Source organism: Choloepus didactylus, chromosome 9, assembly GCF_015220235.1.
Source record: "Choloepus didactylus isolate mChoDid1 chromosome 9, mChoDid1.pri, whole genome shotgun sequence".
In the NCBI taxonomy this organism is placed as follows: domain Eukaryota; kingdom Metazoa; phylum Chordata; class Mammalia; order Pilosa; family Megalonychidae; genus Choloepus; species Choloepus didactylus.
In genome coordinates, this window is record NC_051315.1 from 107,285,310 (window position 1) to 107,312,960 (window position 27,651).

The 27,651-nt window shown below is 39.4% G+C and overlaps 1 protein-coding gene across 2 annotated transcripts in view; it reads left to right on the forward strand.

The window, feature by feature from the left end:
- VWC2L (von Willebrand factor C domain containing 2 like) overlaps window positions 1-27,156 on the forward strand; it is a 150,903-nt gene extending 123,747 nt beyond the window's left edge. Inside the window, exon 3 of one of the 2 annotated variants that reach the window (XM_037850011.1) lies at window positions 26,901-27,156. In XM_037850011.1, coding sequence (XP_037705939.1) covers window positions 26,901-27,049 — 149 coding nt within the window. In that variant the 3' untranslated portion in view covers window positions 27,050-27,156. The remainder of the gene's footprint in view (window positions 1-26,900) is intronic. The other variant, XM_037850013.1, reaches the window with a different exon arrangement.
- The last annotated feature ends 495 nt before the right edge of the window (window positions 27,157-27,651 follow it).

The following is a 27,651-nucleotide window of genomic DNA, read 5'->3' on the forward strand; positions in this document are numbered from 1 at the left end:
AGATTTGAACCCAGGCTCCCAAATCTACTATGCTATGCTGCTTCTCAGTTGTGCTGATTTTTCACATACTCCATGTCATTTAAACTTCAAAGTCCTTTATGCTAGTTATTTTGAAGAACAAGAACTTAAATGTCCCATAATCTCCAGGAAGTCATTGCTAAATGTACCTTCTACCAATTATAGAGTAACTAATGCAAAGAGTGGGTGATGCATATAGAACTTTGAATAATCATAAAATAAAAGACAAAAACAAAGTATTAAAATACTCAAAGGCAATCTGGAAAGTTGGATTATCTGTAGCAAAGGTATTTTGTAAAGATGAGTTAAACAGGGAAAAAAAATAGTGCCAGGTTCTTGAGTTCACTTTGAAAGTCATTGATATTAATGGCTCATCTTTTAGTTATACCTTTGCCAACACACTGTGTAACAGCCCTATACAAGCTGCTGTAAGAAATATAGAATGGCACATGGCTGTTGCCTTTTGGATTAATGATATAAATTATTTTTAACCAAGTAACACAGTAACATGATCTTTGTAAAACGTATGCTTTCTGCAAGAGTGTTGTTTGCTCAAGACACCAAAGGAATCTGTGACAGTGATACTAAGTCTAAACAAAGTTATATGGCATCTTACATGAAACAAAATATTTTAAAAAGCAATATGATGCTTCTCAGGTTTCGAAGTTGGCAGAACCCTAAGGAAACATAGATGTTTCTTAAAAAATTTATTTCTGGGACAATTATATCAAGTTTCTATCAATTCCAACCAATCTGAAACTAGGGTTAAAATTTTTCCTGGTGAGGTTATCAGGGATCATGTTTCAAGTTTTGACCACAAAGACAGTTGAATTATTCTACAATTTGATGAAATTCCAAAATTTCCTCATTACTACACTCTAAAGGAAAAAAAAAAAAATCCATGAAATCATTTGATCATTCATCATCAACTGATCTAAATTTGGTGTGCTGGATCCAGCAAAAGCAACTGAGAGATGCTTGCTAAAAATAATGAATTCCCTTCCTGAAAGGCATTTCTGTATCCATTCTCCTATCACCTCCATCTTCAACCCTGTTCACTAACTTATCGATTTGATTTGGGTCTTATGTCAGAGCATAAGTATAAGCAAGCTTGGGGTTGAATGTGGGAGGTTATTTGTATAAATAAGAAGTGGGGGGAACCTAGCTTGGCTCTCAGAAACTAACTGCCCCTGAAGACAGTCCAGTGAGCTAAGCCTAAATGATTTCTGCTTCTTCACAGTGTCGAACATTTTATTCCCTCTTATGGTCAGCCCATTTACTAAGCAGCGCAAAGGAATTGCTGCAGCATTTGGCAGAGAGCTACAAAGATACACAAAACTTCAGTTTGATTCCATATGTTCATTGTGTTAATTTTCTGTCAGCCAAATGCTCCCTAGATCTTGTTTGCTGTCTCTTGTAGCTTCTCATAGATTCTCCCAAATTCTAATGTTTTTCTTCCTTTCTCAGTAATGCTCTAGTGGGGAGCACGTGAAAGCACTGTTTCATTCTAGAAATGGCCACAGTTGGCGTAATATTACAATTCTATGCAGCAGTTGTCCTCATTGCCAGTGACTGTTAGTTTCATAAAAATGAAGTGTAATGTTCACAGACAGTCTAAGTAATTAGTACAAATATCAGATTTGTTATTTTAACAATGAATAAAACAACATGCACTCTTGGGTACTCAGAAATCTTGCCGTATGTTTTCCATCATAATGGTTGCATATTTGAAATGAATGCCACTCTTCCATCCCTGAAGCTCCAGTTTTTGTGAAAATCATTTCAGCAAACACCAAGAACACTGACTGTTGCAAACCATATGAGTGCCTGAGTGAGAGGGTTCTTGTTGATAGATTCTATGCCAAAACCAAGTGCTATAGAGGGAACCCCAAGGAGAATGACACCCTGATTTTAATACCAGGAGTGAAGTCTTCTTTCAGGAGTACAGTTGGAAGAAATGCTACAACCATTTACTGAAATCCTGCAGCGCACTGTGATGAATGTCTTTGTGGTGTTCAAAGTCCAGTGTGGAAATGGGCTGGAGATTAGTCTGTCTAGTCTAATAGAGATCAGAGTACAGGGAAGGCCCTCAGGGGATGGATTGTCCATGCAAGCTGGTGGCATGTCGTTAACCAGACTCTGAAGTTCCCCTTGAATGCCACTAGTTATCCAGCAATGAGCTGGAGCCTTGTGTAAATTCTAGGAAAATAAATAGAATGCTTGGGGTTCCATCCCCAAACTTTTGAGTTTACTCCATCCTGAAACCCTTAAATCGACCCTAAAACTTAAGTAAGGATGATGTTTTAGTTCTTGGGCTGCTGAAAGCAAATACCATAAAAAATGAGTTGACTTAAACAATGAGGATTTATTAGCTTACAGTTTGAGGCTGAGAAAGTGTCCAAATCAAGGCATCATCAAGGCTATGCTTTCTTTGTGAAGAACAGCTGCAGCAATCCTGGGTTCCTCTGCCACATGGCAAGGTGCATGGCGGTATCTGCTGGTCTCTCCCTTCTCTTCTGGTTTCTTTGCTTTCAACTTCTTGCTTCCGTGTCTTTCTCTTTCTTTCTTTCTGTTCATTCTGTTTGTAAAGGCAGTAAGAGGATTACAACCCATCATGAATGAGGCGGGTCACACCTTAACTCAAGTAGCCTGGTCAAAAGGTCCTATTTACAATGGGTCTGCACCCACAGGAATGGATTAATTTTAATCCATTTAATTTTTTAATGCATTTCTGGATAACACACAGCTGCAAACCACTACAGATGATTAGAAACCAGGCTAGAACAAAATAGCTTGCTTAAGGTGACACAGCCTGTGGTGGGCTGGAGAAATTACTTAAAACCTGGGGCAGGTAAAATTTGCTAGGGCTAAAAGCACAGGAGATATTCAAGCACTTTTCACCACATGGTCGGTGACTGCCAGCATCTGTGCTTCTGGTATCTGTATACATGCTCTTTAGAAATGAGGGCTATGGTTATTATTTTATTTTTTTAGTGCTAAATACTGGCCTCAACATAAAAGTTAATGAGGAGTGGGAGCTTAACTGAGAAACACTTAGTCAATACAATTGTAGAAGAAAACTCAAGTGAAGTTCTATCTAGATTTTTCCCCTAATAAGAGGACTCAATAATTAAGGTGTTCCAGGTCTGTGGAATGTCACACATACCTAAAATTACAGGGATTCCATAGGGATCAAAGAACTAAAAGCACATTCCTTTTATTATTCCTTTTAAGTACCTGGAAAATAAATGGTCTTTCAAAGACTTCATCAGTTCTCAGTTAGCATGACTTTTCTCCCATGAAGTATTTGGAAACAAATCATTTTGTCCCAATGAACCACGATGTACAGTAGACACTGAGCAGCATTTGCTGAGTGGATCCTTAAATACATGAAGGTTCGCCTCTTCTGTATTCATGAGAGTTTTTATTTCCTCTTCCAGCTTCTTTCATCGATTTAGGTTTCACACTGAGCTACACAAGTTAATGTGAATTCTGCTTTCTTCAAATGTCTTCTCAATTTGGAGGCAATGCCAAAATAATTCTAGGATTGTCATTAAATCTACAAAAATCATATGATTCACGGATGTTTTCCTTACAGGGGCTCTTTGCCAGGATTATGTTAGCAGAGCAATTAGCAGCTCGTAATACTCAGTCCTCTTGTTAGTTCTGCTGAGCAACGTGTCTTACCATCTCTCTTTGCGTTATGGATATTCCATCATTGCTTGACAACATGAGGCATTCAATTCACAGGCTTAAAACATTTACACAAATAGTTTTTATGCCAATATTCTCTAGAATCTGTGTAGGCATTAAAGAAAAAAAAAAAACAAACAGCTGCATGTTGGCAGAGATGATGTACTTTTGATTTCTGAAAATGAAGAGTACAAGCCAGGACTTACAATTCATAAATAAATTTCCATGTTTTCCCTGCAGGGTATTACTACCCTGAAACACTGCCTACAAATTCAAATCTGTAGACAGGAAATTCAACCAAATCCTGTCGACTGAGATACCATTCTGAGAGCATTAAACGGCCCTCGAGTTTTTTAGTATATATAAGGCTTCTAAGGGCAGACCATGAATGCTTCAGCCAAATACAACCAAGTTATTAACATAGACAATCTGTTACCAGTGGCTACCATGATTACAGCTTGCTTAAGGTGGGCAACTGTTTTGACTTTCTGTGCTCAGGCTGGAGCAAATTTTCCCCCTCCAGAGATTCTTTTTAAGATCGCTGAGAACAATATTATTAATCAATACATGATTTAAAATTCTTTTAAAATCTATTGGGAAACTCCACCTTATGTCTAAACTTATCCTTCCTGCTCTAGCATCATCAACAAATCGATTCAAGGGGTGGTGTATTTTCCTACTACTGCTGTAACAAATCAGCACAAACTTAGTGGCTTAAAACAATGCAAATGTACTCTCGCACAGTTCTGAAGGCGAGAAATATCAAAACAACGTATTGGCAAGGCTGTGTTCTTTCTGGAGGCTTCTGTTCTGTTTCTGTTCCTTCTCTAACCTTTAGGGGTTGCCTGCATCCCCTGGCTCATGGCCCCTTCCTCGCATTACTCCATCCTCTTTCTTCCACACTCGCATCTCCTACTAACTCTGATCCTCCTGCCTCCCTCTTATAAGGACCCTTGTGATGACATAGGGTCTGCTCAGCTAATCCATGTTCATCTCCCCAGCTCAAAATACTTAATCACATCTGCAAAATCCCTCTTACCATGTGAGATAACACATTCACAGCTTCTGGGGATTAGGATATGAACATCTTTGTGAGGACATTATTCAGCCTACCACAGGCAGACACACCAAAAACAACACAATCATAGCAGCTCTACCTACTGAAATCACTATTTCACCTTCTAAAGCATTGGACAATCATAGATGAAAGAAGCAATTACAGGATACATTTCTTGGGTTTCCCTTCTTGATTTGATTCTGAAACATAACACCCTTAATGCCCCTTTTCATGCCCTATCTGGATGCCTCTACTAAGGATTAGAGAAAAGCACTGAGCTGGATCAAAAACTTTACTTCCTAAGTTCTGCAAACTTTCTGATGTAGAGATGGACAAACCCAGATATGCAAATGGTTAAAGAGTGCCTAACTTGGTGTTCAGAAACAAGTTGGCTTGGAAATCTGCATGTGAAATGCAAGTGCTGCACAAATTCTCTTTATTGCTCGAATGCTCCAGAAAGTAAATCCCTAGGGCTAAACTGTGCCATTTGGAATGAAAATGAGCATCAGATGAGAACCTGGGCGTATTGAAAGGTCAGTGGAATTTCAACCAGATGTTTTGCTTCCCCACAATAGACTTGACAGTCGGAGTAGTTTATAAATTCCACTTGGGGAAAGTAAATATAAGTATTTTTAATAACATTTCCATCTCATCCTTGGCCCTTCCTTAAAGTTCAAAACACAGTCTCACATTCACTGTTCTTTGTGTGTGTGTGTGTGTTTTCAACGAACATTTATTTCCAGAAATAAAATATTTTAAAATGTCTAAAATTGAACTCATCATTTCCCCATCCCCAGCATATCATCACCATCCCTCTCCTCTCCCCTGAACCTGTTTCTTTCTCTGTCCATCTGCATGAATGGCATTACCTGTCACCCAATTCATAAACTAGGGACATGCCTGCCCCATCCCCTGTATCCATGCCATTAAAGCCTACAGTGAATAAAGGAAAATTTCCTCTCTATACCCAAAGTTATGCCTTATTTCAGACTCTTGTCTCCCACCTGGATAATCACAATATTTTGCAACTCTTATCCCTTCTCTGATCTTGCACACCTCTGTTCAATCCTCCATATTTGGACAGAGTGAACTTTCTGAAATGTTAATGCCATGTCACTTCCCTACTTCAAACTTTTCAGTGGCTTCCCATTACCTAGAGGCTAAAATCCAAGCATCTAATTTGGGAACAAAAGGCCTTTCATGATCTTCCACCAGCCCTCTCTCTAATATTATCTCTTCCTGGGATAATCGGCTTCCCACTTCATTCCTGAACCCTTTGATTCAGCTGCAAAACTTCCTCTTTGCCCAGCATTGCAATACAAATTAGCAAGACAGCTCCTGCTTTTTCAAGATTTCACAGTATCTTAGAAAGGAAATAACCATTGAACTATGTAGAGGTTTGAAGTTTAAAGAGGGAATATTTTGGGGGAGAATCAGTGTAGCATTCATAACATTCTTCAAGTATAAGTTTTGCAAATGATTATAAAGAAAATAAAGGGCATTCAGGATGAAAAAGCACTTCATTCTGATCTTCAAAAGTTTTTACTGAGAGATGACAAGTCTTCTTATTCCCATTTAAAGGACTGTGCAGCTGTAGTAGATTTAGTAATGCAGATGCTATCATGGTAGACAGTTCCAGTGCGTAGAACAGCCTCAGACACTGATAAGATAGGGGACCAGGGGAGGAGAGAGAAGGGTGAATGTTTTAGATGGGTTATTTGTCTAAAACATTCAAGCAAAAAGCCTGTGCAGAGAGAAGGGATAGCTCTTTTTGGACAGCCACTGTTGCTGGCAGCATAATATTTCTCATTTCTATTAATGACTATGATTCATTCCTATTTCCTTCAGTCTATCGGTTCCCATTGATTTTTATTGTCTTCCCTTTCCAACCTAGATCCATTTATTTACCTTCTTTCTTGCTGGGTCCTACTTTCCTAGCAAAACTCCAAACCTACATCCATCTCACTGTCTGCTTTCCTCCAATACCAGCCCTAGGCTGTTAGAGAAACCCACACAAACATTCAGTTTCATAACCACAATGAACTCTAGGGTTTCATTTTCAGTCAAGCTTCCAGTGCTGCCCCCTCAAACCCTAATAACTGGGTTTCCCTTACCACATCCCCTCCCTCTCTCTCTCAGCAGATCACTTCATTCCTTCACTTTTTATTCATTTTTACTTCCTTCCTTGCCTACATCAGGAAACTTATCTCTTTCTATCTTTATCTTCATATTTCAGGAGAATTGTCTTCTTGTTAAAAGGCAGATTTGCTTTTAGTAATTTTGTGGTGGACCTGATATTCCTCATTTCTAACAAGCTCTCTGGTGATGCAGATGATGCTGGGCCTGGGATCTCATTTTATTTTGATTAGCAAGCCAATAATTCATTCCCTGCACTAATACCCAGAAATTCCTCTTCTTCAAGCCTTCAGTCTTTCTTCCACCAATGGCTCTTTCCTCTCAGCATCTAGAGGTACACATCTCCCTGTCTTACAAAAAGGCCACAAGAGTTTAGTGAATGAAAAAATTCCAGACCAAGATGTCTTTTTATTACTGTATCTCCAGTGCTTTGCAAAGTCTCTGGCACATAGGAAGCCTGCAATAAATGTTATTTGAATAAATGAATAAATAAGCAATACTTAATGGACATCTGTCCATCAGCAATTCCTGGAAGGGCAGCAGATTTAGGGGTAGCTTTTAAGTAAGAAGGGCACTATTTCCACCTAAAGTTGACTACCCTAATCTCTCTTCTCTCCATCCTCCCCATCTCCAAACGTTTCCTCTAAATTAGAAGACATATCATTGGCACAGCCAAGAATAAAATCAAAATTTCTAGATGCCCAGGGGACCAGTCCCTAATCTATAATCATACTTCATTTATTTGCTTGTTAGTGCTGTTTTCTATTTTCAGAGGGCACTATGGACTCTTCAGTAATATTCTTACCATATAAAACCTTGGTCATTTTCCTACCTGGAAATAAATGTTGTTGTATAAGGTCCATTTATGTTTATGATAAAAGGCCAGAGTCCCAAGGCATGAGCTGAATGACCATACAAAATACATTCTCTGAGAAAAAATAGCACCTCTGAGTGTTTCAGTGCATTGGCAATGCAGAGTTCTTCCTAAAGTACAGTCTTGGAGGTTGTTTATTCTGCAGCAATTCAAGCTTGGGCCAAACTGATTGTTTTTCTAGCTTGAATTGCGCTGTGAACCTCAAGGAAAAGAACATAAAACAGTTGGCAAATTTACAGGCTTTCAACAAAATTGCCTTAACTTGAGAGGATTCCCTTAATATTGCTTCTTATAATTTTTTCTCTTTTTAAGAACTTTCTCATTTCACAGGAATTCAGGAGCGTGAAGCATCAAACACAAGTACTGATTCTAAACTTCCATTCTCAAAACAAAACAAAACAAAAAACCCACAAAAACCCCAAAACACAAGAACAAAATATTTTTAATGTAAACTCTTTATGTACTGGGCACCACAATCAAAGGATAAAGAAGGAACTGTAGTAACAGAACTCAGAGAATGTTATTCATTTTACATCAACGCTTTTATTCTAATGTCAGTAGAACCAGCTTACTATAATCTGAGGCCAAGAATCCATACTAGGAGGACTTCCAATAAACACAAAACAACCTGGTGATTTCCAAAACCAATGTCTTCACTTCCCTTTTTCTGCAGTTTAACTCCAAAATCTACTATTTCAGCCACTCTCTTGTTAATATTCTCCGTTTCTTAGCTCCTATCATCCCTAATGCCTGCCTAAACACCAACCCTGGATAATATCTAACAATTACATAGTGCTCACTATTCTCTGGCTATTCTCAGCATTTTACATGAACTAATTCACTTAATTCTCACAACAGCCCTGCTGGTGGATACTCCTATTGTTCCCAGTTTACAAATCAGGAAACAGAGGCACAGAGAGAATCGCCCAAGGTCACATAGCTACTAAATGCTACCTCTATGCTTAAAATACTCTTCTACAATATTGCTGAGCTCTGGTTCCAATCAAATTGGAACCACAACAATTGGGGTCACCTTCCCTATTTGGACCTTCAGCCCCATTCAACAATTCTATTATGCTTCCCTAGTCAGCTAGCTTTTTCATTCTCCTCATGACTGTTTCAACCCTCTCCTTTTCTCACCTTCCCCCTACTCAGCAGACAAGCATCCTTCCTACTTCCCAAAGAAAGTGGAAATTATAAGACTCTTCTTTAACTTCTTATTGCCCACTGCAATGAAGAGGCTCCCCTTCTCCCATCTAAGGACACAGAATTCCATGCCCTTTTGCCTTCCAAGGAACAATATTCTATCAATTATCCCCCTCTCCCTTTATATTCAACCTCTCTGTTGCCTGGTTCTTTCCCACCAACATTTAAACATATTTATTTCTATCTCATCTTAAATATCTGCCCTCATCCTTGGCCTCTTCCAGCTATGACTGGGATTTCTTTATCTCTACACCTCCTTACCTCCCAGTTATTCCTCAACTTTCTCTTACCTGGCTTTTTCCTCTGACACTCCACAGAAATTGCACTTGTCAAGGTCACCAATGAACTTGTTTCAGCCCTTATCTCAGCCCTGTTTGATGCTGCTGTCACCCCTCCGACCGGAAATACTTTCTTTTTTGCTTCTCTGATACCACATACTCATTTTTTTTCTCCTTCCTCTCTTGATTCTTCTTTTTAGTCCCCTTGGATAGTGCCACCTCATCTCATTTCCCCTTAAATTACGCCACCCTAAATCCTCTTTCTTCTTTCATTACACCAAATGCTCCAAGGAAACCTCATTCATTCCTATGGCTTCAATTACCATCTATTTGCCAGGGACTCCCAACTGCTGCCCAGCTCAGTCAAGTCTATCCTGCTATTAATTTTCACATAGATGATTCATGTGTATATAAATCCAGACTTTCTAATACTAATTTCATTCTCTTTCCTCCCACTTCTTCTCCTCCACCAGTGTCCCGTATATGTGTTTAAATCAGGAACTTGGGGGGCATCTTCTAACTCATCACACATATCCAGCCCACAACCAGATCATGGTGATTCTATCTTCTAAGCATTGCTCAAACCCATTCATTTCTCTCCATTTCCATAGCCTCAACCCTGGTTGAGCCCACCACTGTCTTGGCCTGGACCAATGCAAGAACTGATTAAATTGGTCTACTTTCAGCAACTCAGCCTAGCCCTCACTTCTGTTCAAATTCATTTCTACATTGCTGTCAATGTAATCTATTTAAAAGTATATCTGGCTATGTCTTGTTTCAACCACCCTTTGGATGCTATCCAAAATCCCATATATAGTTTATAAGGCCACCAAGACCTATGTTTATGTCTCTGCTTTAATCTTTTGCACCCTGTCCACTGAGTTTCTGCAGTGTCTCAAAGTTTTCATTGCTATTTTACCTGATAGCTCTCCTTGCCCCCTCCCTCCCATTATCACCCACTGGTTCCTCAAGGAACCCTTCTCTAACCTCTATACTAGATTAAATCCCTTTACTATATGCTCTCTTTATTTTATTTTTCAGAAATCTGATTCCCTTGTTATTTACTTTTCATATCTACATTTCCCATATTCCTACAGGAAGGAGATTTGCTTGGTCAACATGGTATTTCCAGTGCCTGAAAAAGTGGCTGGTATATGAAGGACAGTTAATATTTGTTTGTGGAATTCCAAATCATGATTCCATTATAATTCCAAAAGCTAAGTTAACTAGTCTCAATATACAAGTTATGGACTATTTATTTCTACTTATCTTGTCATCATTTCTGTTTCATAGTTATTAGCTATTTTCAGGCATCGTTAGATATTCATTAAAGAAAATGCCACATTATTACTTAATTTACCCATGGCATGCTTAATAATGCATCTTTGGTCACATGTTCCAATAATCAAATGTCCTGTTTGTTATGTTTTTCTTCAGATGTAAGTTATTTTGTGTCTTTGAACACAAAGAATGAAAATGGAAAACTTTCTGTTTCATTTTCATTATGAAATGAGTTCTCTCTGTAATGTGTATGTGCGTGTATGGTGATGCCCACGTGGCTGACAAGCATACCCCATGTCCCATCCCCCTTCTCCCAGTGAGAACATGACTCCTTCTAGTGTGCTCACACAAGGATATTATTTTAAGGAAAGGAAAACAGGTTTGCAATTGTTCATCAATAAAATAGGTAGCTTCCAAGTTATTGATCAATTAGTTGTCAGAAGTGGAATATTTGTTTAAAGAAACTTTTTTATATGAAAATTAGATAAAACTGAGTAGTACAAGCTTTCCTAACCTGTTTCTATTCCAAAAATAAATATATACTATTTTCTTTCCAGTAATAGCCTATTTGTTTTGTTTTGTTGGTGAAGGGGTAGTCAAAGGAAAACCAAGGTCATTAATACAAAATGGTTCAAATTGCCAAGTTTTACACATGACTCCTCGATTCTCAAGATATCATATGGGTCAAAAATCACACTTATTTAAGAAACACAATAATGACAGCTCAAACGCAAATGCTGAAACTTGAAAACAATTGAACCATTTAACCACCATTTACTTGCTCAAAATTTCTCCTCTGGAATGACTCATTTTTAAAACCCTAGTTCCCAATATTATGTGGGTTTTTTTGTTTGTTTGCTTGTTTGTTTCCCCAAACTCTGCCTTATCTTAAAGCAGTGGTTCTCGAATTTTACACTACATCAGAATCACCTGGAATGTTTGTTAAAACACAGATTGCTGGGCCCCACATCCAGAATTTCTAATTCAGTAGGTGTCAGGTAGAGCTAGATTTGCATTTCAAAGATGTTCCCAATGATGCTGATGCTACTGATCATGGGGTCAAACTTTGGGAACTCCTGCCCTAAAAATATGCCTTTCCCACATCATCTAGCATTCTTTCCTACCAAGTGATGTAAAAAAAATCAGTTTCCTATTGGCCACTCTCATCACCTCTTACCCTTAATTCCTCTAGGCCAGTGTTGCCCAACAGAAATATAATGTGAGACACTTGTATAAATGCAAATTTTTTAGTAGCCACATTAAAAAAAAATGTGAAGGTGAAATTAATTTTAATATTGTTTTTTATTAACCTAATAAATCCATGTATATTCTCAACATGTAATAAATACAAGTAATATTAATGAATAAAAACATTTTTATGGTAAAATTTCAAAATTTGGCATGTGTTTTTTTACACTTACCATACATCTCACTCTGAACTAGCCACATTTCACATGCTCTGTAGCCACAGCTGGCTAGTGGCTACCATGTTGGACAAAACAGCCCTAGATCTTTAGAGTCAACAGAACTGGAATATTGAGGGGCTCTGCTTGGTCTGCCCCTTACTATGACAGTCACCATAGTTCCTCAATTCTAAGATAGACCTGACTGTCAAATAAATTACCAATTTAATAGCAGACTTTAAAGAAAAGAGGAACTACTACCTAATTAGATGTACTCATGGATTTGAAAATGCATACCAATATCAGAATATTCACTCTTTATTTTTATGCACATAACCAAATATAAATATGTGATGATGCCTTATTTTAGTGAAGATTTTTTTCCTTGCTTTTCTCCTGCGCCTTCACCCTATTCGTCTCCTCCATTCATCAGCAACCCCTCCTCCCAGAAAGATAATCCATGTTAACAGCAGAGTATTTATGCTTCTTTATTTTCCCTCCATCCTCAAATAATCCTCTACAAAGACTCACACAGAAGTTTGTTTGTCTATATTTGTTTTATTAAAATGGGATCATATCATATCCAGTTTGCTGCATAATTCCTTCTTATTCAGTAATAACCCATGAAAATCCCTGCAAGTCATCTGGAAGTTCTAATTCATTCTTTTAGTGGCTGCAGAAGAGTCCATGGAGTGATGTGTCATAAATTATTCACCATTTCTCTTACTGATGAGCAGTCACATTTTCCCCCTATTATTGTATTTTTTTAGCTCTAAGAAAAATTCTGCATAATCCCTGACCCCCTCGACATTGATATATAGATGTTTAGATATCTAAACATATATATATATAATCACCTACTAGCCCTTTTATTTCTATGGGAGATACTCCTGGGAGTGGGATCTGGGTTAAAGGGCATGTGTATTTTGAATTTAAATAGATGTCACCAGATTGCTGGTGGGAGTTTGTAGTGTTACAGTATTTGGGGAAAGAAATGCATGAAAGTAGACTTTTCCCCCACATTTCCCCCAACAACAGAAATTTATGGCTTAGAAAGATTAAAAACTGATGGGTGTGGCAACCTTCTTGAAACTGGGTAAAACAATATTTAGCTTGCATACTCTTTGTTAGCTTTTCACTTAGACTTTCTCTCACCATATCTAGACAATTGCTTTCCAAAAAACAGAAACCCTCATTATTAGCAGCCCAGGAAATCCATTTTAAAAGCATTTTCCTGATGAACCCCTCCTCAGTCACAACTGGTTTCAGCCAATGTCTCTGCCCCTAAAACTCCCCAATGATGCCTTCTCTATTCAGGTGTTCTCTTCATCCTCTTCCTTCCTGGTAAATAGCAAACGAGCCTGGGGGCAATCCCATGTTGAAATGATTTTACTGCTGTATGCCCACTCTTTGCAAAAAATATTAGTTGCCATTAACAAGGATAATTCCTTCTCTAATGTTTTAAAATTTAAAAATTAGGCTAGAGACTCAGGCAAGATGGCGGCATAGAGAGGAGTGGAAGCTAAGTAGTCCCCCGGAACAACTACAAAAAACCAGAAACAACTAGTAAATAATCCAGAATAACTGCAGGGGGACAAACGAGACCATCCACTCATCATACACCAACCTGAATTGGGAGGAATGCCCGAGAACACAGCATAAAATCTGTAAGTAAAACCTGCGGAACCAAGTCGTGAGACCCCCTCCCCCATAGCCCGAGCTGCAAAGCCTCGTGGTGCCAGAGAGAAGCTCTCCCAGCAAGCGAATATAGCTCAGCTGAGCTCCAACTGCGGTTTTAAGTAGAGAGTGTGAACTGCTCACTACAGGTATGCATCCCCAAAAACAGACAGAGGCTTTGGGTGATGACTGACCTGGGAGAGCTGGAGGGTCGCCTTGGACTGGGTCTGAAGGGGATTGTTTCTTTTTTGGCTCAGTGGAGAAAGCCCCAGTCATTTTCAGTTTCCAGAGCTGTGACTCCGGGAAGGGCAGAGACAGCACAAGCAGAGAGTGAGACCACTGAAATGCTAATGACCTCCACCTGGGGGCTCTGTCTTCTCTAGGAGGAAAGGGGTGGGGCCCTTTCCATTCAGAACCAGACCCCAGAGCCTGGGGGAACATGGCCACACCTCCTCACACCAGTCAAGAATTATAGGGTAACAGGCATCACCTGCTGGGCAGAAAAGCACAGTGACCTGAGGCATCAAAGGGTGGAGCAATTTTCTAAGACACACCCACAGGGAAACCAGACACTGAATATTTCTTCCCTCTGGGACCTGAGCCTGTTCTGGTCTGGGAAAACCTGATTTGGATAACCAAGGAAACCACGCCTAGACAACAGAAAATTACAACCTACACTAAGAAAAACAAAGTTATGGCCCAGTCAAAGGAACAAACTTACACTTCAACTGAGATACAGGAATTTAAACAATTAATGCTAAATCAGTTCAAAAAGTTTAGAGAAGATATTGCAAAAGAGATAGAGGCTGTAAAGGAAGCATTGGACATGTATACGGCAGAAATCAAAAGTTCAAAAAAACAACTAGTAGAATCTATGGAAATGAAAGGCACAACACAAGAGATGAAAGACACAATGGAAACATACAACAGCAGATCTCAAGAGGCAGAAGAAAACACTCAGGAACTGGAGAACAAAACACCTGAAAGCCTACACGCAAAGGAGCAGATGGAGAAAAGAATGAAAAAATATGAGCAACGTCTCCGGGAACTCAAGGATGAAACAAAGTACAATAATGTACGTATCATTGGTGTCCCAGAAGGAGAAGAGAAGTGAAAGGGGGCAGAAGCAATAATAGAGGAAATAATTAATGAAAATTTCCCATCTCTTATGGAAGACATAAAATTACAGATCCAAGAAGCGCAGCGTACTCCAAACAGAAGAGATATGAATAGGCCTATGCCAAGACACTTAATAATCAGATTATCAAATGTCAAAGACAAAGAGAGAATCCTGAAAGCAGCAAAAGAAAAGCGATCCATCACATACAAAGGAAGCTTAATAAGACTATGTGCGGATCTCTCAGCAGAAACCATGGAGGCAAGAAGGAAGTGGTGTGATATATTTAAGATACTGAAAGAGAAAAACCACCAACCAAGAATCCTGTATCCAGCAAAGCTGTCCTTCAAATATGAGGGAGAGCTCAAAATATTTTCTGACAAACAGACAATGAGAGACTTTGTGAACAAGACACCTGCCCTACAGGAAATACTAAAGGGAGCACTACAGGGTGATAGAAGACCAGGAGTGCATGGTTTGGAACACAATTTTGGGAGATGGTAGCACAATGTAAGTACACTGAACAAAGGTAACTATGAATACGGTTGAGAGAGGAAGGTGGGGAGCATGTGAGACACCACAAGAAAGGAGGAAAGATAAAGACTGGGACTGTGTAACTTGGTGAAATCTAGAGTATTCAACAATTGTGATAAAATGTACAAATATGTTCTTTTACGAGGGAGAACAAGCAAATGTCAACCTTGCAAGGTGTTAAAAATGGGGAGGCATTGGGGGAGGGATGCAATCAGCATAAACTAGAGACTGTAACTAATAGAATCATTGTATTATGCTTCCTTTAATGTAACAAAGGTGATATACCAAGGTGAATGCAGATAAGAGGGGGGGATAGGGGAGGCATGTTAGACACTTGACATTGGTGGTATTGTCTGATTCTTTATTCTACTTTGATTTAAGGTTATTTTTCCTTTTGCTGCTTCCTAGCTGTCATTTTTTTTTTCCTCTTTCTTTTGCCTCTCTACCTTCTTTGACTCTCCCTCCTGCCTTGTGGAAGAAATGTAGATGCTCTTATATAGATAGTGGTGAAGGTGGTGAACACATAAATGTATGACCATGCAGAGAACCATCGATTATTTACTTGGGATGGAATGTATGGTGAGTGAACAAAACCATATTAAAAAAAAATGGGTTGATGACAAAAACTCAAGGGCAATATACTGAGTGAAATAAGCCAGACACATTAGGACAATTATTACAGGGTCTCACTGACAGGAACTAATTATAATATGTAAACTCATAGACATGAAATATAAGGTACCAAGATATAGGACGAGGCTTAAGAATGGGGAGTGGTTGCTTAATATGAGGAGAATGTTGAATTAGGATGAACTCAAATGTTTGGAAATGAACAGGGGTGTTGGTAGCAAGATGTGAGAATAACTAACAGCACCGAACGGTGCGTGAATGAGGTGGAAAGGGCAAGCTCAGAGTCATATATGTCAACAGAAGGAAAGTTGGAGGTCAAAAGATGGGAATGTATAAAACTGAATCCTATGGTGGGCAATGTCCATGATCAACTGTACAAATACTAGAAATCACTTCCATGAACCAGAACAAATGTATGACAATACAATTAGAAGTTAATAATACAGGGGCATATAGGGAAGAACTATACACCTATTACAAACTATATACTACAGTTAGTAGTATTTCAACATTTTTTCACAAACAGTAACAAATGTACTATATCAATACTACGAGTCAACAATTGAGGGGGGTTAGTTAGGGATAGGGGAGGATTAGAGTTTCCTTTTCTTTTTTTCTTTTTTCATCTTTCACTTTATTTCTTGTCTGGAGTAATGAAAAGTTTCTAAAAATTGAACAAAAATTAAGTGTGATGGATGCACAGCTGTATGAGGGTACCCAGGGGCAAGTGATTGTACACTTTGGATCTTTGGATAATTGTATGGTATCTGAAAAATCTCAATAAAAATGAAAAAAAAAAAATTAGGCTAGAAACCAAAGAACCTGGATTTCATAACCTACCCTAAAGTACCACAGATTATATAACTCAGGTAATAATAAGAATGATAAGCAGCAATAATTAATATTTATTGTGTTTTTGTATGTGCCAGGCACTCTGCTAAGTATTTGAAAATGAATTAACACATTTTTTCTTTCAAAACTCCGTAAAGCATTTACTATTATTATTTTATTATTGTGGTGGTTTGGAACTGTAAGTTCCCCAGAAAATCATGTTCCTGAAGGTAATCCATTCCTGTGGGTATAAGTAGGACCTTTTAATGAGGTTACTTCAGTTAAGGCGTAGCCCAGGGTGGGTCTTAATCCTTTTACTGGAGTCCTTTGTAAAGGGCATGAATGGGGGAGAGAAAGAAGAAACCAGGGAAGCAAGAAGCTGAAAGCAATGGAACACAGAAAAGGAGGGAGAGACCAGCAGATGCTGCCATGTGCCGTGCCATGTGGCCGAGGAGTCTGGGATCGTCTCAGTCAGTCTTCAGGAAAAAAGATCCTCTTGATGATGCTTAGATACGGACACTTTCATGACTTCAAAACAGTAAGCTTGTAAGCTATTAAGTTCCCATAGTTAAAGCCAATGCATTTCACGGTTCCTGCTTTGAGCAGCTCAGCAAACTAAAACAATTATTATTCCCATTTTGTGGCTGAGGACATTGAGCTCACACAGCCAGTAAATGGCAGGAGCAGGTTTGGAATGCGGACAGCCTGACTCCAGAGTCCTAACCTTCGCACCTTACCCCTCTCTCTTTGAACCTCAGGGTCCTCAGCTGTAATATGGGTATGCTAACACCAACTCTACCTATCTTTACTATTGCTGGGGAGAAATACAAAAGTGATTTGAAAACCAGTGATAGCTCTAACAAGGTGAGATAGTCATGTCTCAGCTTGGAAGTTTGGGCTGAGATTATTCCATCATGCAAAGCTATTTATAAGCAAAGACTAAACAGATTAAGTGTTTTGAACAATGGAAAACCAAGCCATTTTCTGACCACAAACACCACTCTGAAGGTGAAACTGGCCATAAATGTCCAGCTAATGCTGAACCTGACCTGTACCAGATCCCCACAGCCTGCTGATTTGCCTGATATTAGAAAAAGAGCAGCCAACCTTTACCTTAATTGTGTAGCTTGACCACGTCCTTCCTTTCTCTGCTCCAGCCCTTGCATTTAACTTAATTGGAGTGCCAGGCTATAAATCTTACATACTTAAGGGCCAGAAAACTCTCTGGAGCTCTCAGAGTGAAATTTGTGTGGGAGTTGAGCAATATTGAATTTTCAAATAAAATGATTAACAGGCACCTTTAGGGCAGCCTTGGAGAAAACAATCCTTCCTGAATCTTGCCACCTTAATCTGAGGGAGCTTTTTGTTTTTTAGGTTGAATAAAATGGGCTCAAAAGTAACTGAGAGGTGAGTGACTGTAAGTGAGTAGAGAAAGACAACCCGTTCTCTGGTCTGGAGACATTCTTCAGCAACTGGAATGTCAACACTGCTCTCTCTCTCCAAGTCTGAGAAGGCCATGGGAACATGTAAATTAGTTTAACTCTAATTGCAATCAGCTCTAATTACTGGTTTTTTAGGAACATTTCTTCCAAGATTTTAATAGTCGAAATAGAACACCTGATCAGAAAGCTTATTTGCTTTTCCATAGCACAATTACATTTATCAGACTTCATGAAGCAGAGAATTGAAATCAGTTAGAAGGAAGAACATAATCCAATCCAATTCAACCATAGACTGAAGCCTACAAGCCTACTATTTGCTGAAACAATGATTTAGATGATCTGCCAAGTAGATAGGGGATGTTTATGGCCTTATCACAATAGGAATCTGCCTCATTTATGCAGCAGGAAGATCATTTACAACCAATTTCCAAAAGACACCAAGCGTCAATAATAAAATTCTCAAATCAAGGCCAGAAATTGCAATATTCAAAAGAGGTCTATTAAGCAATATGAAGTTTTTGTCAGAGAAGGATTTTGGGGGACGCCATACCAATTTATAAGCATGAAGTGCCTATAGAGTGGTCATGACCAGCCTGGCTTTCCTAGTCTCTGGGAAGCAAGAGGCTTGGCTTCAAAGAGGATTTGGATCAACGAGCAACAAAGACAGAGCATCTTCTGCTTCTATCTCAGCATTGAACACACTACTTTCCAAGATGACCACTAGACCCACACTGTCTTCCCAGCCATATCCACTACTTGTAAGTAAGTCCTTCTGTGCAGTCATAGAGGAGAGGTGAAGTAAAGCAGCAAGATGGGCCCACATTCTGTTTTTGTAAACAGATGCCTTCTTCTCCCCTTTCTCCCATTCACCCCTTTACCTACATCTACACAAACACACATACACACATAGGAAACAGGAACGTAAATATCCTAGCCTTTTCTCTCTATGTGCCCTACACCAACCATCCCAGGTGCTCTCAAGATTTTGAGTAAATGAAAAAGAGCTCCTCCTTCTGGGTTGGAGCATGGAAAAGTAGTTTTGTATCCCAGCTCACTCACTTATTAACTGTGTGACTTTGGGGAACTCATTTGACATTTCTGTGTCTCATTGTCTCATCTGTAAAACACAGAAAATAATAGCTCATGTGAAGAGGAAATGAAGTCATGTGTAATATGCCCTTTATTCAAAATGTTATCTGAGGTTAGTTATCCACTGGATCTGGATTTCCTCTGCGCTTCCTACAAGGGAAAACTGGGGAGTCAGGAACAGGAGAATGTATGATCATGACTAACAGCTGGAGGAAATAATAGCACACATAAAGACAGACTCTCCTCAAGGGAAGTAATAAACTGGGGGTCAGAGTACAAGAGTTGAAATTTAAGCTCTCCCATTGTTTAGTTCTCTGCCATTTATCATGTCATTTAACCCCTCTGAACTTTCCTTTCCTCACTTGTGAAGTGGGATTATGATAACTGCCTATTATGAATATTAAATAAGGGCCACTGTGAATATTAAGAAAAGGTATATGAAAACATTCTATAAACTATAAAGTATTTCCCCACTGTGGGTGCAGGTACTTGACTACATTGCCTTGCTTATCTTCTTAGCACAGAATGACCTGAAATGAATCTGTGGATTTGTTTTTGTGCTTCTTGGCTGGTTGATTCAACCCACGAGAATGTCACCTCCCTGAGGGCAGGAGCTCTGTCTTGATAGCTGTATGGCTGGTGCTGGGAGAAGTCTTGCTCTGAATGAAAGTTTATTTTGTTAACTGCCTGACAAATACACTGGCAGTTTTCCCCAGGAAAAAAATGTGAAGAAGATGCAGTTGGTCCTCACTGACCCCTCTCCGTATCCTTCTTCTTCCTATGTTTGCCTCCTTCCTGTGTTTGAGGAAATTCCCTTCTTATGGAGAAAGTCCATCCCTCCCACTCCTACCTGACATCCAGAAACTACCAATGCCTCAGATTTACTTTCCTGCCCTCCTTGCAGTTAGGGTGCAGTACTTTACCAGGTCTCTGCCCTACAAACATACCTGCTGCAGGCTTTTATATGCAAGCTAGTAATTCCAAGAGACACACAGTCTCCATTCTAGCAAGGCTGGTAGGACAGGCAGCCTATGCCTTTGGTTCTAACAGAAGTATCCAGATTCCTGGCTTGGTGATAAAACTAGGGCAGTCTTCCATATCTGTACCCCAAGTCTGTCTTCACTGAACCAGATCCATAGCATGATTTGGCTCTTGTTCCTGACTATATTATCTCCAAATCTGTTTTCTGAATCTTCAGGATATACTCTGGATACAACCTTCTTTATTAAGTGCCTTTTCTGCATAAAATATCCAGCATTGGCTTTATTGCTTGCTGATAGGAGCTCCTCTCTCTTCCCCAAATGGCCCAGTATCTCCACTGGATTGCACATAATTCTGGTTCCCTAAAGGACACTAACTAAGCTATCCTCCTAGAAATTACCTCCATCTTCCAGTCCTTATTCTTCTCCTTTCTCCAGATCAAAATGTACATTCCCTTGGTCCTTTTCCTTTAGAACCTTACTTTCTATAAGGGATGATCTGATCAATTAATTCAAGCCAATGTGTTAATTGCTGACACTAATATATTACCCTAGCATTTTAGAAGATACTTTTAATTCAAAGCAAAGGAGAAAGGAATGTGCTTTAGTTACCATCTCAAAGTGCCAGGACCTGTGAGGGTTCTGGTTTTTGTCTACAATCTCAAAGCTCCCATGTCCATCAAGACAGATCATGTCTATTCCATTCAGGGGATCAATCTATGGTGACACTGGTGTAGTTAATGAATTAACGTCTTTAATACATGATAATACACACACACACATAGACATACACATCTCCTTAAAATACCTCAAGGGCTCCCCATTGCTCATAGAATTAAGATCAAAATTTTTAACTTGGCCAACAAGGCCCAGGATGTCAAGCCCTAACCTGGTCATGTGCTAATAAATTTTTAACAGATGACTTTCTAGGGGAGGGGGGAAAGCCCTGCATTGTAGCATTTGCAGATTTTATGGTATAAATAGCCCTGCCTTGGCCAACTGATAGCTACCAAAGTAGCAACCAGCCTAGAGAATTTCTGAAAATTTAACACTTAGCTCTCACATGCCAGTACAAGCTGCCTCCATCACATCCCGGCTTTCCTAGCCACTTTACCAGTTTCATCTTTCTACACTTCAACTCATTTGGCCTTATTCCACTTCCTGAATGTGCCATAGCCCCCTCACCCCTTTCCCCACACAACTAGCCTTTCCAAGGACCCACGGTCTACGTTAGTTCTCTGTTACAACCTAACAAAGCTCTGTAACCCTCTCCTTCAGAACATTTATTACTTATTATTTATTCCTTAATGCACCTATGCGATATGTAACATCATAAGCAAACATGGATGTGCAGGAGGTGTGATTAGAATGGCTACAGACTTCCTTCTCCATATACTTAGGATTTGCCCTTTTATGAGGGAAATTTCAAGCTTTCCAAGAAAGAAAACTATAGTAAATCTGCTCAGCTCTTACAACCACTAATGTGAGAGAGGATTAGAATGCTGGGTTATTGGAGCTGGAGGAGACAATTCCAAATGCTTTTCTCTGTGAGCACTAGACATTCTATGCAGGTGCTTCCCTGGCTACCTCAGTGAGATTGAGGTGGAAAGATGGGAACACATGTGCTGAAAAAACACAGCACCAGGCTCTCCACAGCCACCTCACAGAGCAGTTCTGATTTATATATTTTATATCTTGGTCTTCCTTATTAGATTCCTTTTGAATGGTTTCCTGTGGAAAAAAAGTTTGCAAACCAATTTATTTCATAGATGTACAAAATAAGTGCTCAGAGAAGCATAGAATAATAGGGAAAATAATCATTTATGTATTTTATGGAGAAAATTTCCATATATAAGAAAATATTCCTAGGCTTTCCTTCTTTCCTCCTAGTTCTGACTCTCCAGGACAGATCTGAATTGCATTTCCAATTGTACTGCATTCTTTTTAAATCTGATTCACTACTGAGACTAGGCCAAATGAGTCCCTACCTATATTTGAGTTACCGTAGGGTTTGCCCAGTCCACGTAGCTAATCAATCATAGAATCACGACTTGAATCAGCCCACCTGAGCCCCAGTCCCATTTCATTCTGCTTCTTAGTTGGTCAACATCCAGTATCAGTGGGAACTTCACTGCTGCCAGAAGGAAAGCTTCACTGCCAACCCTCTTCTCCATGAGAAATCTCCTTTAGTTTTTAAACAAATTAAGTTTCCTGGAGACTATATGGATACACAATATAAAACCAGTAAATCTAATCAAAATCTGGGTGGAAAAACAGTCTCACTTCTCTCTTGCCATCAAATCCCTTACCTCAGTACACGATCCTCAACACCGGGACCAGTTGGATTCTAAACCCCGATGTCCAGGATCTTGGCAGAGGACACCGGGAGGCAAGCCTAGACACCTGCCTATTTTATTGAGCAATTAGAAGCATCCTGCTGGTGAGACAGATCTGAGCTCAGATCCCAACAATGCCACTTACTGGATGTGTGATTTTGGGTGAGTTATCTTCTATCTCTAAGACTCATTGTCCTGAGGGTAAGAATGTGCACCCCATATGGTTTGTTGTAAAGATTAAATAATCAAATTCTTCTCATGAAGTATGTGCTCAAGAAAGAATCACTATGTGTTTCCATCCACTAACAAATATTTCTATATGACCAGGGCCAAGCCTGATACATAGTTAAGGCCTTATCTGTAAATTCAGAAAATAAGTTTGCTTCTGATATACAGCTAGCTAGTTCCTACTATTCCATTCTATTCAGCAAACATACACTGAGTTCTTTACGTTTGTCAGACACAGTATTAGGCCTGGGCAGATAATTCAGTTCTGTCTTCAAGGAGCTAAAGATTTAAATCATACTTCACAGATGAGCCTTCCTACAGTCTTAAAGAATAGGGAGAGGATCTCACCACGTCATGGACAACCGCCACAATCAATTCTCAGTTCTCCCAGGAATTCGTGTGTGTGTTTGTGTATGTGTGTGTTTCCAATTCAGTGAGATTCAGTGTACCTCTGTTTCTTCTTATCCTAAGCCCCAGAAGAAAGAGAGAAGAGTTGGTCTCTGTTCTTCACATAATAAGCCTTCATTCTCTGAGAGTTATTGAGCTATTCCTCTGTCTTCTCCTTCTAGATTAAGTAATTCCAATCCCTTTAACCTTTTCTCAGAGGTCCTATTTGCCAGCCTTCAATTTAATCATTTTCATTGCTTCCCTCTGGATTGTCTCCAAGTCCTCGGCATTAAAGTATGTTGCTTTTGCCACTGAGTTCACTCTTCTAAGCAACTTATTTTTTTTTCACCTAGACCAAGACAAAAGGAAAGCAGCCCCCAAGTAAAGGCAAGAGAATTGGATAGATTTCCCAGAAAAGGGCCTCATGTAGGACGTCCACATGCGAACTCCCTTAATTCAAAGCAGATCAGCATTTACTATCACCTCTATGAAGGAGAAAGGGCTGAAACCAGCAAGTTTCCAAACAGCACAAACCATTCTGCTTGACCATTATCTAAATTACTTTTAAGCAAATGAGACTATTAACTGCAACATGAGGCTTGCTGTAGTTACACCTGAGGTTCTTAGAAGGGTGCTAATAAAATCACTTTACTAAGTTAAAAGTTAATGACATCAAACAAGACTTTTGTTTTTAATTTTTTTTTTTTTTTTACTTCTTTAAAATACCTCTGGCTGTCAGATAGACAGTTGAGAACTTTCTATGTTACTCACAAGCAGTGCCTTCAACTGGTCAGTCTGGCAACTTGCAAAGGATCTTTCTTTGCATGCTGTCAATCAATATAAATTAATATTTCCTCAGCTGAGAGTGCAGAAAATTCTAAATGAGTCTTAAGAAATGATGTATAAAGGTTAATCAAATACACTGGTCATAGTATGTGTATTAGTAGGACTGTCATAAAAAATTATCATAAATGGGGTGGCTTAAAGCAACAGAAATATATTCTCTCACCAGCTGGAGGCTAGAAGTCCAAAATCAAGGTGTCCACAGGGTCATGGCCCCACTTAAGGTTCTACGGAAGAACATTTCTTGCCTCTTCCATCTTCTGGTGGCCTCGGGGGTCCCTTGGCTTGTGGCAGCATAATTCCAGTCTGCCTGTCTTCACATGGCCATCTTCTCCCTGTGTGCCCCCATCTCGAAGACCAAACTTCCCTCTCCTTATGAAGGCACCAGTCATATTGGATTTCGGGTCCACTCTAATCCAATATAAACACATCTTCACTGGATTACATCTGCAAAGATCCTATTTCCAAATAAGGTCCCATTCATAGGTTAGGACTTGAGCATATCTTTTTGGGGGGACACAATATAACCCACAACAGTATGTACAGACATATGTAGAAAAGGGCAGATACAAAAATCAGAGCTCTAGTAAAACATCCCTTTGAGACATGCATGGTGATTTGTAAGTAATTTTTTTTTTCAAAGATCCTCCCTGCCTGTTTCTCATATTATGCCATTGTGATTAGAATAAACTGGCCCCAGTTAGCCAGCACTACATCTCTCTATACTATATACATATTATGTTTGAAAAATTTTCCAAATCCTCTCAAGAAGCTGGGAAACTCTTATTGGATAAAATCCTGCCTGTTTCAGAAACTTTGTTTTGGAATCATGTTTTAGACTTTTTTTTTTTTCTTTCTCAATCTGGAAAAGTCAAAAGTTTACAATGGGGGTAAAAAGAGTTGGCTGGAAGGGTGCAAAGAGGGGACTATTGCCTCCTTTAGGATGACTCCAGGCAAGTAGGTGGTAGTCGGCATCTAGTTCGATTTCTGAAGCTACTTTGGTTCTGACCAGACAATGCCCACCTAGAACCGGCTGGGCCATGAGAGGTCTGTCAACAACAGCCAGGAGGAACAAGGACATTCTGGAAAAGCCTCCTTGCCAAGTGTCTTCAGACTCCCTGTTTGGGCTCAGAACAAATTCATGGTTTGGTGTGGAATGTTTTTCCAGGAAAGTGTAGTCCCAAAGGCAGTGAGATGTATCAAACAATGACTTAAATACCAGGACCTATGGAATTGATGGAAAGTCCATAAATGATCAGCAATTAGGATAATTAGCATAGCCAGGGCCTGATAACCACAACATCTTAACAAGCAACTCCCTCCCTGGGTGAGCACAGTTTACTAGCTGTTTAGTAGTCAGAGCAACAAATGATATCCCTCCTACTCCAGCTGGTTCTCCCTGCTCAGGCACATGTCCCAGGTATTTGTAGCTTCTTATCCTACAAAGTGAAGGAAAGCCATATATACACAAACACTGTTGGTAAGCCCATAACATAATTGAGGTTTGGGGATTCTAAAACAATGGGTGATTAAAGTTATAGCATGTTAAATATTTTTGTATTGATAAATATGCATTTTTGTATTGATAAAGATTAATTATCACAATCTTTATAAAACCAAGATTGCAATTATGAACTGGAACTATAAATAGTGCCTGAATTTATCTATCTGGTGATAATGAGATCTGGTAAATTCTTACCAAGTGGCAAGAAGGCACTTGTCTCCATACTGAAAGTAGGGCACTGGTGTTGATGTGTGTTGCCATGGTACTTTGTAGTGGTTATGACTAGTGGCCAGGAGTGCTGGATTAAAAAATCACCAGTAGACACAACAACACACTGCTCCTTCTCTTTGCCCAGATGTGTGCTGCAGAGACTTCTACCAAATGGTTTCAAAGAAGCTACAATTTGTATCACTCTACTATAATCCATTGCATATTGGGAAGCAATTTTTATCCCATTTGAATTTGAGAAAGAGTACCAGCTAACACCTGACACTGAACACTGGCATCTCCACATTAGGACGATTTTTTTTTAATGAGAGAAAATAAGGGAAAGGGGACAAAGACAAGTAAAAAATTGAGATTGGTGAATTTTGTAAATCATGCACCTATAATGAGCAGTGACATTTTCAGCAAAGCTTTTCTGAACCTGAAAAATTAAATAAAATTCCTGCTGACTTTCAAAAGCCAACCATTTGGGTCATTCTTTAAAAAAAAAATTAAAAGATAGCCAGCAGATTAAAGGAAATCCATTTACAAAAATCAGATGAACCTCCAACAAAGCTTATTTGGGACATGAATAAATCATCTGGCCATGAATTATTCATTGTTATCAAGAAACAAACTGGGAATTCCAGGAACTGGGCTCAAGGAGGTGCTGAAACTGGGGAGTGAGCAAGTTCATTGCCTCATACCCACCGGGGGAAGGGCGAGGCCAGGCCATGGGGGACCATCATCTGATGCAGAGACCATACCAGCCCTCCTCTAGGTCTTATAGGAGACACCCTGGCAGCCTTTACACCCCAGAGGACAAAGCAAATAGAGCTTAATCCATAGAAACTTAATTTAGAACATTGTATATGCTTGGTCAGCAAACAATAAAAGTTTTGGATGATAGGCATCTTTTTTTTTTTTTTTAAATGCATGGCGTACATGGAGAATGTGAGGTGTGCAGAAAAGACAGTAGGGTTGCAGGTTTGAATTTAAAGGGGATGGCTAGAAAATTCCTTGAAGATAAGCTAAGAGCTGTCTGACCTACTCATTCATGGCTTTGGGTTCAGATTTTTTTTTTTATTATTTGAAGGAAGAGAGGGAGCTTCCCAAATTTAATCAACTAATCAATATATGTGTGTGTTCCAGGTCCAAACTGCTTTGCAGGAACTACAATAATTCCGGCTGGCATTGAAGTGAAAGTGGATGAATGTAACATCTGTCACTGTCACAACGGGGACTGGTGGAAGCCTGCTCAGTGTTCAAAACGTGAATGCCAAGGCAAGCAGACTGTGTAGAACAAATTCCCAATGAATGACAAGTTCTTAGGAGAGGATGCTATGGCGTCTACACCGCACATATTCAAAACAAGACAAAACAAACGAACAAACTCCTGCCAGCTACAACAGGGTCACCAGCAAAACCTTTTAGGATTGACAAAAGTGAATATTTTACTAAAGGGAAATTTCTCTTTCTCTCTTGCTATATAAAATATATATGGTATATAGCTATCTAAACCGCTTTTGTAATTATCAATTCTTGATGGTGACATGACGACTGGACTTCTGGAACAAAAAGAAAGAACCATCCTTGCACTGGCTCTTTCACTGGTGATGCCTCTGACCTATCAGCTTGTTGTCAGCTGATTTATCCCATTTTTTTTCTTCAGTAAAACCCACATGCATTTTTCTCTCATAGTATTTTATTTTTCGTCTCTAAAATCCAAGGGGCCAGATTCAACTGCACAGTCAAGTTTTGAGTTGTGTCTAAAAAGCTTTGGTAAAGGAATGCAGAGTTGTGGAGCCTTCCTAACCAGGAAGATGGAGGAAAATCCAACCACTCTCTCCCTTCCAGTGAATCATGTCCTGTGGGCTAAGAGAAGGGAAGTAGACACACAGAT